Below are 18370 nucleotides of genomic sequence, written 5' to 3'. Positions count from 1 at the left end.
TATAAGTATGAAGTGATATCTCAGAATTATTTAATTTGCATTTCTCTTTAGTGATTTAGAGCATTCTTCCATGTGACTATTGATAACTTTGATTTCAAACTCTGAAAACTGCCTACTCATATCATTTCATCATTTGTCAATTGGGGAATGACTCATTCTTGTAAATGCAATTCAGTTATCTATATAATTTTAAATTGAGACCTTTATCAGAGAAACTGTCAGCAAAGAATTTTTCCCCAGTTATTCTTTTTCTTCTCACTTTAGTTGCATTGCTTTTCTTTGTGCAGAAAGTTGTCAATTTCATCAAAATTATGCATTTTATTTCCTGTGAACCTCTCTCAGTTGTTTGGTCATTAATTCTTCCCATATCCATAGATTTAACAGAATTTCTTCCAAGGTCCACTAATTTACTTATGAGAGCATCCTTTATATCTAAAATTATATATCAGTATTAATCTTACGTGGGTATGTGGTCCTGGATGTTGGTCTTTGCCTAATTTCTGCCAGACTGCTTTTCAGTTTTTCCAACGTTTTTGTCAAATAGCCTAAAAGCTTGGATTTTCAGATTTATCACACACTAGGTTACTGTGCTCATTTTCTTCTGTATGTTACGTATCTAATCTGTTCCACATTTCAACTTTTCTTTTCCTCACCTAGTACCAATTTGTTTTGATGATTACAGATTTGTAATACAGTTTTGAAATATGTTCTGTTAGGCCCCCCTCTCTCTCTGCATTTTATTTTCATTGATTCTCTTGATAGTTTTAATCCTCTGTTTCTTCAGGTAAATTTTGTTGCCATTTTTTTCTTATTCTGTAAAAATAATTCTTTAGAAATTTGATTATTATGACATTTAATTAATTAATTGAGCATTATTTTTTTATATTGATTCAACCTATCCATGAATAATGAGTATTTATTTCTCTGGTTATTTAGATCTATTTGTACAAAAATGTTTTGTAATTGTGCTGGTATAGTTCTTATGTGAATCTTAGCAGATAGACTCCTCTAAGTATTTTATTCAGTGTAATTATTTTCATTGGAATTTCTCTTTTTCCCCCTCTTCCTGATGGTTTTTTGCTAGTAATGTACAGAAATACTAATGATTTCTTTAGTTTTATTTTATGTCCTGCAACTTTGCTGAAATGGCTAATTGTTTGATTCTTTTTTCTCTCTCATCTCTAATGTTTATTCCTGGTTTGTTTGTTTTTTTTTCTTTTTTGCTTTTGCTATTGTTTTATTCCTGTTTTATGTTTCTAACTCAGTATCAAATAGTAATGTTGATAATGGACTTATTTTTCACCCTGATCATCCTGGAAAAACTTCTAGCTTTTCTTCTTTACAGATAATACTTACCCTTGGTTTAAGGAAAGCTCCATTTATTCTTGTACTTTATAGTCTGTTGACTATATTATTTTTTGTTGCTACTGTTGTCATTTGTGCTTATAGTTTTCCTGATTTTGAATCAGCCCAGCATTCCTGATATAAATCCAGCCTGGTCATAGTGTATAGTCTTTGTGACTCTCCCTGGTTTTAGTCATCAAAACACCATATTTGTGTCACAGAAGGAATTTGGAAACATTCCTTTATCTGTTTTTTCAAATAGTTCATAAAGTGTTGGAATTAATTATTTTTTAAATGTTTAGTAGAATTCTTTTATAAATTCATTTGGTTTGGGCTTTTCCCCCTCCTTAAGGATTTCTTTTTCTAATTATTCTATTTTCTATTCTGTTTATATGGGCAGTTTTTATTTTTGTAAATATTCATCTATTTCATTAAGATTGTCAGTTTTGTTTGATTATAATTAGACAAAATGACTTCTAGTAATTGTTTTGATTTCATCTTCATTGGTTTTGAATTCATCTTTTTCATACTACGAATTCAGTTTTCTTTTTATAAATCAAATTAGCCAGTGACCTGTTTACTTTATTGTTGTTGCATTCTGTTTTTCCCTTAGAAAACAGTGCCTAGTTTTATTTATTAGTTCAATGGCTTTGTTCTTTTTTTCTTCTTTTTGGTTTTTGTGGGACAGTGGGATTAAATGACTCACCCAAGGTCACTCAGTAAGTACTAATTCATGTTCTCCTGACTCCAAAGCCAATACTATGCCACTTAGCTGCCCTTCTTTTTTCTTTTAATTTCATTAATCTCCTTTGATTTAGCAGCATTTCTACTTTGATATTTAATTGAATGTTTAATTTATTGATTTTCTAATTTTTTTCATTACATACCCAATCCATTGATCTGTTCTTTCCTCTCTTTCATTGATATAAGCATTTAGAAATAGAATTTTTCCCATAAGTACTGCTTTGCCCGTATCCCACAGATTTTTGCATGTTATCTCACAAAAATTCTTTAGAATTAAGGTGTTTAATTTCTAATTACTTTTTATTTTGTTTTAAAAGCCCATTATTGAATGAATTATTATTGTATTATGGCAAGAAAAAGATGCATGTAATTTAATTTCTGCTTGCCTTCATTTGTTTCTAAGATTTTTATGCCTTAATACATGATCAGGTTCTGTGAAAATGCTGTACATAGCTGAGAATAACTTTGTCTTGTTTATTTTGTGGTTAGATATACCTGGAACTGAGAAGGCTAAATGAAAGTCTTTCACTACTATATTTTTTTACTATCTTTCATTCTGTAACTCATTTGACTTTTAGTGAAATGTAGTTTCCCTGTTTATTGCTTTTAAATTTTTTTTTGCTTTTGATTTGTCTCAGATTGTGATTGCCATCTCTGCCTGTTTTTGCATCAACTGAAACCTGAAAATTCTGTGTGTGTCTTTCTGTCTCAAGTTTGTTTCTTGTAACAAAGAATTATTGGATAATGGGGTTTTAAGTCATTCTGATTTCTCCTTGCATTTTATCATTTCATCTCTTACTTTCACAGTTATGATTGCTAACTTTAAGTTTCCCTTTATCCTAATCCTTTCTATTTATCCTTTCATTCGACTTCTCAGGAGTATTTCCTTCTTATCACTATCTTTAATATGCCCTTCCTCTTCCCTACCTTTTCACTTAATTCTTTTTCCTTCTACTTCCTTGTTGAGTAAAATGACCTTCTATCCTCAACTGTTTGTATATGTGTGTCTTTCCTTCTTGAACCTGTTTAGATGAGAGTAATATTCAAATGTTTCCTGCTCCTCTCCACTGCCCTCTCCCTTGTATAAACTCTTCCTTGTGTATCCCATTTATATGTGATATTTTTCCACCTTTTTACTTTTTTCCCTCCAACCCTCTCTTTCCTCACACTTCATTCTTCTTTTGAGATCCTCCAGACATAATTTAATTACCTCCCATATTTCTGTCTAATTAGTCTCTCTGTAAGATTCCTGGTGATAATAAAAACTTAGGAATTACATGTAATTCTCATATAATAATGTAAGCAGTTTTTTAGACCCTTACGATTTCCCACTTATATTTATCATTTTATACTCTAATTGAATTCAATGTTTAATGTCAGTAATTTTATTCAATTCTTTTCGTTGTATCGGAAATGGATGAGAGTTGTCCTTCATTTCACTAAGTATCCATTTTCCCTTTGTAGAATTCTGTCTAGGTTATCTTGGTTGTAATTCAAGATTGCTGCCTTCTACAATACCTTCCATTCCTTTATAGAAGTAGCTGCCAAATCTTAAATAATACTGACCATGACTCCATAAGTACTTGACTTACGATATTTATTTCTTGACCTGAGAGTTCTGAGTATTGGCCATAATTATATTAGGAGTTTTCATTTGGAAGGTTCTTTCGATTTCTGCTTTTTTTTTTCTTGGTTTTGATATCTGATCTCTTTGATAATTTCTTTAATGATGATGTCTAGATTTGTTTTCTGTTCATGACTTTCAAGCAGACTATTGATTCTTAAATTATCTCTCATCAATTTTACAATTCACTGTTTTTTTCCTGTCAACTATTTACTATTTTCTAATTTTTCTGGGATTTTTACTTTGTTAATTATTTTTTAAAGTCACATGGAGTCATTAAATTCCATTTGGCCAGTTCTAATTTTTAAATAGTTTTATTCTTCAGTAGGATATTTTTTTTTAGGTTTTTGCAAGGCAAATGGAGTTGCCCAAGGCCACACAGCTAGGTAATTATTAAGTGTCTGAGACCAGATTTGAACCCAGGTACTCCTGACTCCAAGGCCAGTGCTTTATCCACTATGCCACCTAGCCGCCCTCAGTAGGATATTTTTTGTTACTTTTTTTGCCTGATTGTTCTCTTTTCATAATTTTCTCAGCTCTCATTTTTTTTCTTCATTTTTCTCTCTACCACTGTTTACCTGGTTTAATTTTTTTTTTGCTCTTTTTAAATTTCCTTTTTTTTTTTTTGTTCTTTGCTCTTCCAGCAATTCTTGTTGGACTTGTATCCAATCTGCATTTTACTTTGAGAATTTGCTGGTAGATGTTTTCAAGTCATTGTCCTCTTCTGCCTTTTGCCTTAGGTATCCCTGTTACCAGCAGTAGTTCTTCTGGTCAGGCTCCTTTTGTTTGTTCATTTTCCAAGCTATTTCTTTTATTTTTTTAATAGCATTTCATTTTTTTCCCTCTCAATTAAATGTAAAGACAATTTTTAACTTTTTAAAAATTTTAAATTCCAATTTCCACATTTTCTTCTTCTGCCCCATTCCTAAGATGGTAAACAATTTTGAACTCTGCAAATTCCTGATCCAGATTCAGGTCTATTAGCTTATATGTGGTTGAGTTTCATTTGCTATTAATGTGCATTTCTGCAGTTGACCTGCATTTGGTCATAGTCATCTTCCCTGACATTTCCATGGCAGGTTGAGTTGAGAACTGAGTCATTGCTCTGCTCTGGGCTCAGGGCCAAAATAAGTTTCTAGAATTTTTTTTTATACTCAACACTCAGATAGGCCTCCATGCTCTATCCCAGATAATCTTCTTCACCTCTGTAACCCAAAACTGTGTAAAGATGGTACCCATTCCTTCTCCTACCACTAGTTCAGAGTTCCCCCCATCAGAAAAGGAGGATTCCTTTTCTGTTCCTGGGTACTGGAATACTTTTAGATCTATTTCTGGTGGTACTACCACCTGACTATGATCCTGGCCCCTCCCTACCCCCAGTGTCTTCAGATCACCCCTCCAGCCACTCCCTTTCTCTCTCCTTTTTCCAATCAGAATTCATTCTAGAGTATTTTCTAAGTTATGGAGGATGTGTGTTGGAAGAGCTAGAGAAAAATGTCCTCACTCCACCATCTTTACTCTGCCACCCAGCCTATTTTTTTTAGTGAGGTTTTTTGCCTCTTTTTCTTCTAGATTGTCTTTCGCTTCTTTATAGTTTCATTCTCAATCTAGTATTCTCTCTTCTGTTTCTTTATTAAGACTTAACATTGTAAATTCCAATTTTTCTATTCTGCCCATTATTTTTTGTTGTGCAGGCTACATTCCTCTTTTAAATAACTCAAGAACAGCATGTTGTGGTCCTTTATTCTCCTCAGATTGTACAGGGTTTCATCAAATATCATTAGGTGTTCAATCATTTTCTTTTGCTTTCTAGTATTAATTCAGAAATGCCTACTAGATCTGGAAACCACATTTCTTTCTGTTACTAAATCTTGTTGATTTATTTTCTTATGTTCAAAGTCTTTGAATTTTCTTCCTCCTGAGATCATTTGTAATTTCATTCTTTTTCTAACTCTCCTACTCCCTCCTTTCTAATGATGGTTTCCTTATGAACTAGATCTCAAAGCATCTCAGTTTTATCCCATACTGGGCAATTCACAGTACAGCCCCAACCTGGATGCTGTGTACTTACCCTCAAACTTAGTAGAGTACCATATAGCCCCACTACACACAGTATCCTGTCCCATTTGCTCTATTCCTCAGTTCTCTAGCCTAATCCTGGCAATCGTGCTAGTACTATGGGTTTGAACCTTTTCCTAGTTTGAGTTTCTAGGAGGAGATGGGGATGGAATGTGGTAATGAGTTATATTTTCAACTTTTACATGTACCCAACCCTTTTCCCACTGCTTTGGGTCTACTGCAGAGATATTTTGAAATTCGGAATGCTGCCTACTTTCATATTAGCTATGTGGACTCAGAGAGCTTCTATAATCTGATGTACATTAGAGATATGATGACTGTTTTATTGTTTGTTCTTCATTCTCAAAGAAGACCATGACATCAGGGAGATGATATCAAAACAAGCACATGAATTGAATTTGAAGGAGGCAGTGCTTTGCTAAGTCACCAGTCTCATTTTCTCTTCTGGAGTCATCTGAGTCCAGTGGTCAGATATGAATTAAGACAACTAGAGATGTCCCTGGATGTGAGGTAATCAGCGTTGAGTGACTTGTCTAAGATCACATAACTAGTTAGTTTCAAATATCTGAGACTGGATTCAAACTCCTGTCTTCCTGTCTTCAAGACCAGTGCTCTGGCTGTCCTTGTGCCTGAGCAGTCTTATGCAGCCTGGAGCTATGATCTTCTTAACACTGGAAAGAAAGAGCAGAAACTAGAGTTTGGGGTTGGGTTTTGTTGTGAGCCTATGTAGGTTGGCTAGTGCAGCTTCACTGCTTTGGGGCAAGGGGGTTGAATGAACTCATTATAGAAGTCACTTCATGAGTTCATTGGGTTGTTTTTTTTAAATACTGTCTTTTGGATTCTAGGTGTCCTAAATCATGGAGATAGCTGGAGCTCCTTTATATTTATCACATAATTTCTATTTTGGAGAGGTTCAAGAGATCAAGGGAATCAGAAAAACTGTCTAGTCCTTCATTGTGATTATCACCTAGCCTACTGTTTGCTTCTGAATTTATTCCTCTTTCATTACCTAAGCTAAAACCCAAAACCTCTTCTCTCTGATACTCCTAGTTCTAGGTCCCCTCCTTTATAGACCATGGTAATGTGCCCTCAAGCTAAATAGCGATTGGCAAGGCTAACAAATAACATCTGTTTTTGTACACTTTGCTAGCTCAAGGATCTCTTCCTACTTGGTAATGCCTGCCCTTTTTTCCTCCATCTCTGCCCGCTTTCATTGCCCATAAAATGGAATGCTCCAAGAGACCCCTTGCTCCTGATCAAACCCTGTCCCCAGTATCCACAGACAGTTTAAACTTAAAAATGATTCACTCTGGTCTATGTTCTTGAATTTCTCTGTCAGAAATCAGTCTGATTTACTAGATCATTGTGGAAGAGATGTAGAAGGCAAAATTGGTTGTATTTCTTGCCACTCTACATTTTGACTCTACCCTCACAAAGAGTGATCTGGGTGGTGGCAGAATTGGAGGTCATGCTATAAAGGTTAATTGAAGAGATTTAAAGGAGATTAAGCATGGTATTGTGAAAGGAATGCTGATCTTATAGTCAAAGGTAAATGAGGTTAGATCCCCAACTTTGCCACTTAGTGAATGCCTTTATAATCATGCCTTCTCTAAACTTGAGTTTTCTCATTTATATGTCTTGGGGTTAGATCATTTAAAAAGTACTTTTTGGCTCTTAGTGATGCTCCATGTAGAATTGTAGAATATTAGAGTTAGAAAAGACCTTCAAGAGAAAATAAACTGAAAGCAGAGAAATTAATTAGTACTTATTGAAAGTTCAAACCAAAAGTAATGAGTGCCTAAGCTAACCACTACATTGACATTAAAATTGAAAAGTATGGAGTAGATCTAAATCATAGAATGACTTTTTAGAAAGAGAAACAATATAATTTTTTATGTTATATTGTTTGATTTTATAACCTCCTGAAAAATAATATGATATCAAAAAGTAAGAGAAAGTAGACTGAAACCTCAGAACTACTAGCCCATACTTAAATAGGAATCCTTTAAAGAGTTAGTCCTTCCACATCAAGAGTGCTTCTGCAATCTGGAAAAACTGCATAAAATGTTTTGATATTCCCTTCATACCAGAGAAGAAGCCTTAATTTTTATCTTTTTCTTTTGTGGGTTCTTTACAATACCTTATTTGAAAATTTGGGTTGATGTTGTACAATACTATACATAAATTTTATGGATTTCTGAGTTTCTAAACTTTTTCTGTGTCTTCTGCTAATCATTCTGTAACATTTCTATTGTTCCTGGGGCAGCTAGGTGGAGTAGTGAATAAGCACTGGCCCTGGAGTCTGGAGGACCTGAGTTCAAATTTGGCCTCAGACACTTAATAATTACCTAGCTGTGTAACTTTGGGCAAGTCACTTAATCCCATTGTCTTAAAATAAAATTTAAAAAAAAATTCTATTATTCCAAAGTAAGCTAAATTCTTAAGACATCTATTGTGTTGAATTCTCATTGGTTGATTGATCTTCCTCTGCTTCACCCTATCCACTATACTTCTCTCAAGACTTAACATCCCCATATTTTCAGCAGATCCTTCAGTACGTGATCTCAAGACCCTTCATTGTTCTAAGCACCCTCAACATACTCCAGTTTTCCAATGCCCTTCCTAAAATGTGGCACCCAGAGCTAAGCACAGTATATAAGGTCTGGATAGGGAGCAATAACAAATGCCTATTGCCCTGCTGGTTCTGGATGCCTTCTTTCAAAGAAGCCTAAGATTGCCTGTACTTTTAACTAGGACTATCAATAAAAGTTGCAGAGTCCATTTTTAATTAATGGAAATTTTTTTAAAAGTTTTCCAAAAGTGGAGGGACCTGCTTCAAGAGTGAGTAGGTTTCCTATTACTGGAGGACTTTACATGGAAACTAGACAGGTCTAGAAAGCTTAGATGGGGATTTGAAGGGAAGTCTCATTTTTTTCTGAACTCAGGATTGTGAGGCAACCTGGCATAGATCCTTTTCTTCTGATTTCCTTAAGAGACAGGATCAGAGAAGAAGAAATGGGTCAAAATCCCTCCCCCTCCCAGTATGATGATAATTATTACAATAGAATACATTTAAGATTTGTACTAGACTTCTTCACAGCATTCCTGGAAGGGTGGTGGTGCAAGTATGATTATCATCTTAACTTCAGAGCTGAGGAAGCTGAAGCTCACATAGCAAATCACCCAGAGTAACTGTACAAGTATTGAACTGGAAAGCTGCAGTTCAAACCAATTCTCCTGGCTTCACGGACAGTCCTCTTCCTTCTATGCCCTCTGGGATCAGGGTTTGGGTGCTGAAACCCAGAGTCAAGTCCAAGAGAGAAATGAGTCAACACAAAGTGGGACCTTTTTATAGCCCCACCCCCAATTCTGTCTCACTGAGCATGTTGATTTATTCATTTGGTGACACAGGGAAGGTTTGTATTGTAAAGTGAGGATGGATGTGTTTTTTTTTTGGTAAGTTCCCCAGGAAGTGAAAGTTCTAGAAAATGCTAACCACCTTCTGCTCTCTAGGTTCACTATTGAATCAGTTTAACTTCTTAACACCTCTCAGTGCTAGGGTTTTATTACCTTTTTAAGCCAGTTAGTTTATGTGCATTTTTTAACACTGAAAAACATTTGAAAAGGTGCCTCACTGTTCTTGTCAAAACTCCCACAATGAGACCAGAAGAGAATTTTTGTAAAAAAGAAAAGGAAATAAACCCCCCAACCCCCAAACCTGAACTTCTCTCTTCTTGCCCATACATAGCACTAACTATAGACAGTTTAAGGACTGTAACCTACCCAAGTTAATTGAGTTAAATGAACAACTAATCTTTCATTATTTAAATACTAGGTGAGAACCCATTTCAGTCAGTGACATCAGCACAAGTCCTAGTATAGGAGCTTCCCCAGGCTGATTGGTGTTCACTCAGCCCTGTGGTCAGGCTTTGGAGGGGTTCCAGTAGGCAGCCATGTGTTTCCAGCCACACTAGTGCTGTTCTCAGCCCCTGGAACAGATGGAGCCAGGGCATCTGCAGCAGCCCGAGTGACAGCTCCAGAGAAGGTTGAGCTCATTGACATACTATCAAATTCTACTCACTCACTGGGTAACACAGTTGGGCTGGCAGGTGAGTGACTGTGCCATGCTTATACCACCTGGAGCCTGAAGATATATCCTACCTACCCCAGACAGCCTTCCTTTCATAGTGCATACCCCCTCCTCTGTCTAATCATCAGGGCCATTGAATCAAACACTTATGGACATGGAAGCCTTTAGAAAGATCATGAAATCCCTGGGTCTCATGAGTCACATGGTAAGGAAACCACTGTGGAGTGAGAAAAACACTTAACTTTGTGGTTTTTGAGGACCACAGTGCTTATTTTGACTCTTCACAGGGACTTGATTGTTGACTGTGGGCCAGTCATCCACTCTTCTTGGATCTCAGTTTTCTCATCTCTAATATGAACAATCTGTTTTTCTCTTAGTCTAGTAATCAGGGTAGATCTGTCCTGGACTTTGGTCAGTGGCCATGTATAGGACTTAACATGAGGAAATTCCATTCATTGTCTCCACACAGGAAGGGCAGATGGAACCATCAGCAGCCCCTGCTACTCTCCTGGCAGTGCCAGCCTGGGCCGAGGAAGTACAAGTCGTTCAATTGCCAGGTGTGTAGGGGCTGGGAGGAGGAGAAGGGAGAGGCCTAAAGAAGGATTGTTCATAGCTCACTGCCTCTTGTTTCTCTCCCACTCCCTTATTCTTTACAGCCGAGCCATACAACGTAGCCTGGCTATCATCCGTCAAGCCCGGCAGAAGAAAGAAAAGAAGCGGGACTATTGCATGTACTACAATCGCTTTGGAAAGTGCAACCGAGGTCAACATTGCCCCTATATTCATGACCCTGAGAAGGTGGCTGTGTGTACCAGGTACTTAACAGGGATCCTGAGGACTGGGAATCACATGATCAACATTTGGGTTGATGAATTTGCTGACCCAGAGAGTCTAGTGACCTTTTTGTTCTCTGACCCAGAAAGCTGATAACATTGTTGGTCCCATTTTTATAGATATGGAACTGAGACTCAATGAGGTTAAATTATTTACCTAGGGTCACACATACCTAGTGAACATCAGAGCTGAATCTTGTTCTCTGTTCTTCTCTAACAAATCTTTGTGCTCTTTCCATTGCACCACTATGCTGTTAGAATGTTCCTACACTGTGAAGTAGTACAGGGAGCATTAGATTTAAAGGCAGTGGATCTAGGTTCAAATCAGGTCTACTTCTTGTTCTTTGTATATCCATGGCAATTTTCTTCTATTTCCTTATCTATGAACTTGACAAATCAGATGGTTTTATGGGCCCCTTCTCGATCTAAATCCTGTGGTCCTTGGATTCCCACTACTGCTTCAGTCATCTGTGACTGGCATAAGCCCTGAATCTGATACATCTTCTACCCACCTCTAGACCAAGGTAACTAACCAACCTGTTAGTTCTAGCCTTCTGTAGTCATAGGATTATAGAATTTGTATCTGGAAGCAGTCCTAATCATCTAATTTAATCCCTTTGTTTTACAGGAAGAAAAAGGGAGATCAGAAGAGGGAAAGGGACCTGCCTAAGGTTATGCAGATAATTAGTGGCAGGACTAGATTTAGAACCAGGGTCTTCTGACTCTGAGACTAAGGCCCTTCCTATAATAATATATGAACATTGATGGCATTGATGGCCTTGAGGGACAAGAGCTACTGGAAGAACTTGTAACTCCTGGCCTATTAATAGCTGCACAGTATCTTACCAGTGTAAACATGCTGTATCTGGATCCACATCTTCTCAAGGCAAAATGTATTGCAAAGGAGATTTCCTCTTTCCTTTAGAAAAAGCTTTGAACGCTAAGTATATGTGCTTTATAAAAGTTATCTCTTGGCTTTCATATAAGCCAGGAGGCTGTAAAAATGGTTTCACTTTGCCTTCCACACTATACAGCTAGCTAACAGCAGGTTAACCTTGGTTCTTTACATGAAAGCTCCACCTCCTAGTTCATTTCACCATTTCTTAATCTAGTGCTGATTATGAGTCCCTCCCTGTATTTGATCACCATAGAGTTGAAATAAAAAAAAGAAAGTGGTGTTCCAGGCCCTGCTAGAGAAGACTGGAGAGATGAGACCCCCACACACATAAAATAATTAGAAAACAGTATGCAACTGAATGTAATCAGCTCTCGTTAAATTTATATAATCAGATCTATAATAGATGAGAGGTTTGAGAGGTCACCAAGGTCTACAGAAGTCGTAAGTGTTGGTGTGGCAGAACTGAACATGAAAAAATGGGAATAGCATGCATCTAGGCCAAGAAAAGCTACAGAGGCAACAGAAAAAATAGGGTGTTCTCTGCAGTTAGGAAAATAGACTGGAATTCAGACTGGTTTGCAGGCCATACTGCTCAACCAGTAACGTTGTACCTATCCAAATGCTCCACTACTACTGAAATGTCAGCTCTTCCTTGGCTTTAAGAAGTAAAATCAAGGCTGGGATAAGCAATGGACTGTTAAGGGCACCATAGGAAGTTGGCAGGGATCTTGTATTGATTATCTCTGTGCTAATCCACCCTTGTCATAGTTTTTCCATTCAGTGTGCATAACTAGCCCTATTTGAAAACTCCCTGTTACCACTACCTTAGGTGGAGACTGAGGGATAGGGGCCACTGGTATGGGTAATTTTCTCAAATAATACATTTTTGAATATTTCCTTAAGGATCTCTATCTTTCATTTCTAACAGATTTTTACGGGGAACATGCAAAAAGACAGATGGAACCTGCCCCTTTTCTCACCATGTTTCCAAGGAGAAGGTCTGTATGGCTTAATGAATGCACTGGGGCTGACATTCATCTGCACTGGGAATGAAAGTCATCAATAGACATTCAAACTTTGTTAGAGGGTCTCTGCTATTCTGAGGGTCAGGCTTCTGTGTGTGTCACCCTTTTGAGTTGCCTCCTTCTATATGTATTAAGTGAAGGAATACTTATCCTGGGGAATAAGAGTCAACTTGCAGGAATGAATTTGCTGGGTGGCAAATCTACTCAGGATATAGGAAGTTAATGAGTGAAGGACTCACTCTAAAAACATAAGTATCTCTAAGAAATTTGGGTTTTGTTATCTTGGGCTTTGTGAATAGAAGCATAATATCCAGAAGAACATCAAGGGAGAAGATATTGTCATTATCCTTTGTTCTAAGCAAATAGCATCTGGAATCATATGTTCTGTTTGGGCATTACATTTTGGGGAAGACATTGAAAATACTGAGGAAGTCCAGAGAGGAATGACCACCTGATTAATGAAAGGACTAGAGATCAGATCATTTGAAGATTATTAGAAAAAAACTAATAATGTCAAGCCTGGAAATGATTTAGGAGTCCAGAATTAACAAAATGGATGATTTCAGGAATTTTAAGCGTGTTCATGTGGAAGGGAAAAGAGACTCATTCTGATTGGATCCAAAGAGTCATGGTCACAATTTGCTGAAAGGCAGATTTGAACTTAACTATAAGAAAAAATCAGAGCTTTGGAGTTGTGTCACTTGAAAAATTTTCATCACTGGAGGTAGATTCTCCTTCCCTACCCCCAAGGTGTTATAAAGAATATTCTTTTTCAATTCAAATTGGATTAAATCGTCTTTGAGATCCCTTCCAACTTTGATATTCCTTAAATCTGACTTGATTGTGCAAGAAGTACCTACTAGTTTCTGGCAAGATTTTAATGTGCTAAAGTGAGAAGTATGAGAGTACCTAATTAGAGGATTTTTCTAATCTTCTGGGGATTGACCTAGTCTCCTTTTGACCTTTGGAGGTAGTGATGTATAATGCATGCACAAGAGTGATTTACTGTTGCTTATGTTAACAGAAATATTAGGGTTATACTTCTCAACCCTAACAATCTAACTTTATTAATAAAAAGCATAAATAACTTTACTTTGTATAATCTATTAAACAATAAAAACAGTAACCCTACCAGGATCAAACTACCAACTTGATTTTCTAGGGCTTTCCAAGAAGCATATCTTGTCCTTTTACTCAATGACAATTCCATCCTGCCCATCAGTTCCACAAATTTCTGTCAGTCAATCAGCATGGCCCTTAGGCTAAAATGGGGGATGTTTTAGTCTCAAATTTGGGACAGCAGGAGCCAGCTTTATTTTTAGACCCAAGATCAGGCTGAAGACTTGGGGTCTCCAGTTTAAAGACTGGATTTCTTACAATTATAATTCAGGGTGTTAGCCAATTGTTGTTGATTATCTAAGCTTATGATGAAAGGGAGATTTTCGGTCAAAGTTAATGTCATTAGCAAGTGTTTGAAGGAGTGTTTGGGGGGGTACATGTCATTAGCAATTACTTACTAAAGTCTCGGGGACACAGTCAGTATTAGTGGTTATTTACCAGATTTGGATGACATATGTCATTAGTAGGTGTTTACCAGTTTGAGAGATACGCACTTCATTGTCAAACTAAACTACTCAAGTCCTATCCTATTACATAAAAATAACTTACATGAGATTCTTTCATAGATTGGAGTCTTAAAACAAAATGGAGTCATTTATGTTAGAGCAACAAACTTATTCTTACCAAAGAGATCTGATGTACATTTTCCTCTAAGGGTTGTGGGATGAACATCAGATCCATCATTAGAAGACTTGGGGTTGGAATCCCCAATTTGCTACTTATTATTTGTGTAATCTCAGCTAAATATCTTTCTTTCTCTCAGCTTCACTTTCCTCATTTGTAAAGTCAGAATATTGAACTGTATACTCTCTTAGGTTCCTTCAAGTTCTTGATCCTACAACTTTCACCAGGATCACCAAGACTCACCACAGTGGATTAGTAGAGAAGGAGAGAAATATGGAAGGAGAGGCATGGGGTTGAGGGAATGAGACTTTCCCCAGGAAGTCAGAGCAAGGGTGGCAAGCAGAAATTCTCATTCACAACATTCTGATACTTGAAGAGACATCCTTCACATTCATCTTTTACTTCCCTCCTTCTTGTGGCTTGTAACAGAGAAAGGACCAAGAATAGTAATTCGACCTTATGAGTTGGACTTTTCTATCCTGCTCTATCTCTGTTTTATGAGTAACACCAACAAATCATCACTGCATCCCCACTTCCTAAATGATGCCTACTTTGCTGGGAGCCAGAGACTAGGCAGTTCATTAACCCATTGGAAATCTATCAGACTAGAAGTCTGGAATTTGGGAAGATCTTGCCATAGATTATCACAAAAAAGGTCTACATCAAAAACATCTCCTTCCCTCCTTGTCTCTCCTCCTCAGTCAACACTGTTTTTACTTTCTTTCTGTGTTCCCCCCTTTCCTAAAGCCAATTCTAAGGTATACCCCTGTAGCCTTGGACTCAGACCTAAGGATCTAAGTGGAATTGACATCCAGTCAGTCACTCTTTGCTTCAGCCTTTTCATCTCTTTCATCTTGACCATGAGGGATTTAGTGATAATCCAAGCCACCAGTATCTTCTCCTGCTTGGGAGCTGAATCCATGGCTTACCCAAATTAGGTCCATTAAGGTATTCAAAACAGAAAGATACTGTTATCCTCCTCAAACAGAATCCTTATGGTGCAGCTGGTTAGAATAACCAGAAACCTTGTGCAGAAGGTAAGGACTAATATCAAAGCCCTAGCTCGCAAAATAATATCAATAGTTCCCACTTCTTTGGCTCTTTCTGATTTACAAAACATTTTTCTCACAGTAACTCTGTGAGAGAAACATAACCAATATAGTTATTTCTATTTTACATTTGAGAAAATAGGTTCAATGATGATTTATCCAAAACATGGCGCAGTAAGCAATGAATCCTGGTTTTCTCAAGCCCAAGTTTTTTGACTCCAAGTCTCATGCTCTCCAGTACTTTCTGCTATTTCCAAGGTGCTACCTTGCTTCTTCCCTGAATCAGACTCCACATCTTCCTAGGTTCTTCAGCCAGGCAGTATCTTAGGCATAAGGTCAAGAGGATAGGACATCCTTTCCCTCTACTTCACCCTTCTCTAGTTGGGAGGAAATAGGATGAAAGACATTCAGCCAATAGAGTAAAGGAGGGGCCATGGTAGAAGATGTGGGAAGTTTGAAAAGAGAAGAAAAGGTTTGTGGGGAATGAGAGATAGGGAACCAATTAGGAATAAAAACTGCCTTGTACTAGGATTCAGTCAAAGCTAGATATGATTAATAGTATATACTGTCAGGACACTTGTATGACTTCTTTGAGCTCCGTTCAGCAACATGTAAATAGAAGGAAAAGAAGTATATGGTGGAATAATCCAGGACTGGGATTTGGCAAAGAATGAGAGGTGACAAGATACCAGGGCAAAGGTTTTGAGAGTTGATAGCAGTGTGGAGTTTAATTGGGAAGGATGAAAAATGAAATAGGAGCAGAAAAACCTGAAAAAGTATTGAGGGAAAAGAATCAGTTTAGGGAAGGTGATACACAGAGTAAGAGATAGAATCAAAAGAAATTATGGATAGATAGAGAAATATAAAATTTTGACTAAGGCATTGCAACAATTATAGGTTATGGTGAGAAGCAGAGTAACTATCTTTATGGGTGACTGAGTTACAGAGAAAAATTAGATTAAAGTTCAGTTAAAGTTAAAGTTCATTTAAGAATTAGAAAGTTAAGGAGTTGGAAAAAAGGTCATCATGGATGTTACAGTCCCTTAGGATCAAAACAAGAAGGAAGACACTGAGCCAGATGTTGAATTCCTGGAGAAGGGAGCAGCCACCATCATGTTGAATATAGTAGAAAATTTTAATCAAATAAACTTTGAAAGCATTCACATAGTATGTATATAACCTTTTGTTTGGCAACGAGGGATTCTCTTTGGGGGGTTTTTTTAAATAAAAAGGACTATAATCTACCTTCATTTTAATAGAAGAATACAGTATATGTGTATAAATTGAAAGTTGAAAAATAATATATCTATCTTTGAAATGTGATTGGAGAATAGCTTGTCATCCAGTTTAGCTAGAATAGAGTAGCTGATGGAGATAGAGTAAAATAAGTTGAAGAGATATTTTAGAACCAGCTTAAGATGGACTTGAAACTCCAAGCTAAAGAATTTCTTTTATCTTATATATTGTGGAGAGCCATAAACAGTTTTTGGACAGGGGAATGTTGGCATCAGAGCTCTGAAATTAGAAAAATGACCTTGACAACTGTGGGAGGGTTGGATTAGGAAGTGGGAAAACATGTCCAGGAAACAACTTCAGAGATCATTACAATAAGCTAGGTAAGAGGTAATAAGTAGTTGCCTCAGGGTGACTCCAGTGCCAGTAGAGCAGAGGGATTAGGTGCAAGAAATTTGGGATGAGGGAATTTGATAGATCCTGACAGCTCATTGTACTGGAATTTAGGAGAATATCCAGCCACAGGTTAATTTGGCCAGGACAGACTAAACGGTTTCCTGGTATGTTTTCTTTACCTCACCTCAGGCCCCCTGTTCAATTTGCCTGAAAAATTATTCCTGGTATTTAAGAAGTAAAATGTGAATAGAATCTTAGAGCTAAAAGAGTTTGTTGTAAACAAGAACCCACCCTATAGCAAGCCTCATAAATTGTAATTCAGTCTCAGCTTGAATAACTGTAATGAGGGAGAGATTACTGCCTCCAAAGTTAGCCCATTTCACCTTTGAGACAACTCTTAATTGTTAAGAAGTTTTTTTCTTATATCAAGCTCAAATCTGCATTTATGCAACTTTCATCCACTGGTCTTTGGAGACAAAAAGAACAAATCTAATCCTTCTTAAACATAATAGCCCTTTAGAAACTTGAAGATAACTATCTTGTGATTTGTAAAAAAAAAAATACTTATTCAAGATACTTATTCAAGTAAAAGGCCGTTGGTTAGTAGTAGCTATGTGGCACTATAGAGCATTGGGTCTGGAGTCAGGAAGTTCAGAGTTCAAATCCAGCCTCAGACACTGACTTAGCTGTGTGATCCTGGACAAGTTATTTAATCCTTGTTTGCCTCAGTTTCTTCATCTACAAAACAGCAGTAATACCATCTGCTTTCCATTGTTGTTGTGAGGATCAAGTGGCGTATTTGAAAGTACTTGGTAAGCTTTAAAGCACTTTATAAATGCTGCTGTTTCCCCTTAAAGCTCCTCTTTTCTAGATTCAATATCCCTGATTTCATCAAATGATGCTTATATGACTTCATGTGCAGTTCTATCACTGTCTTTCACTGGTCTACTTTGGATAGCCTCTAGTTTATATTTTTCTTATCTAATATACTCTCTTTTCATCATTAAAACAGTGAGCACTCTTTACTTAATAACTACTGACTACTGAACCATCACAACAGTCCTCAGCTGTCAGAGTGCATATCTAACAGGTCCCCATTACCTCCAGAATCAAGCCCTCCACAGCCTGGCCACCCCAACTATGCCGACCTGCTTGTTGTTGTGCGTGCGCGCGCACACACACATACACACACACACACACACACACATCACTCCCTCTCCTGAATCCCTGCCTTTGCATTGGCCTTTCATAGTCCTGCACTGCTAGTGCCCTCCTTCTGAGTGTTCCTCCAGTTCCTCCTGAATGCATCCTG

General features: G+C 37.2%; 1 protein-coding gene across 2 annotated transcripts in view; it reads left to right on the top strand.

Moving 5' to 3' along the window:
* Window positions 1-18370, top strand: part of ZC3H3 (zinc finger CCCH-type containing 3) — a 527107-nt gene that overhangs the window by 417955 nt on the left and 90782 nt on the right. For both annotated transcript variants that reach the window (XM_074202952.1, XM_074202953.1), the window contains exons 6-8: window positions 10351-10438; window positions 10538-10696; window positions 12541-12610. In XM_074202952.1, coding sequence (XP_074059053.1) covers window positions 10351-10438; window positions 10538-10696; window positions 12541-12610 — 317 coding nt within the window. The remainder of the gene's footprint in view (window positions 1-10350; window positions 10439-10537; window positions 10697-12540; window positions 12611-18370) is intronic.

Source organism: Macrotis lagotis, chromosome X, assembly GCF_037893015.1.
Source record: "Macrotis lagotis isolate mMagLag1 chromosome X, bilby.v1.9.chrom.fasta, whole genome shotgun sequence".
NCBI lineage: Eukaryota > Metazoa > Chordata > Mammalia > Peramelemorphia > Peramelidae > Macrotis > Macrotis lagotis.
Note: the sequence above shows the minus strand (reverse complement) of the source record. Positions and strands in the feature narration are given on the sequence as shown.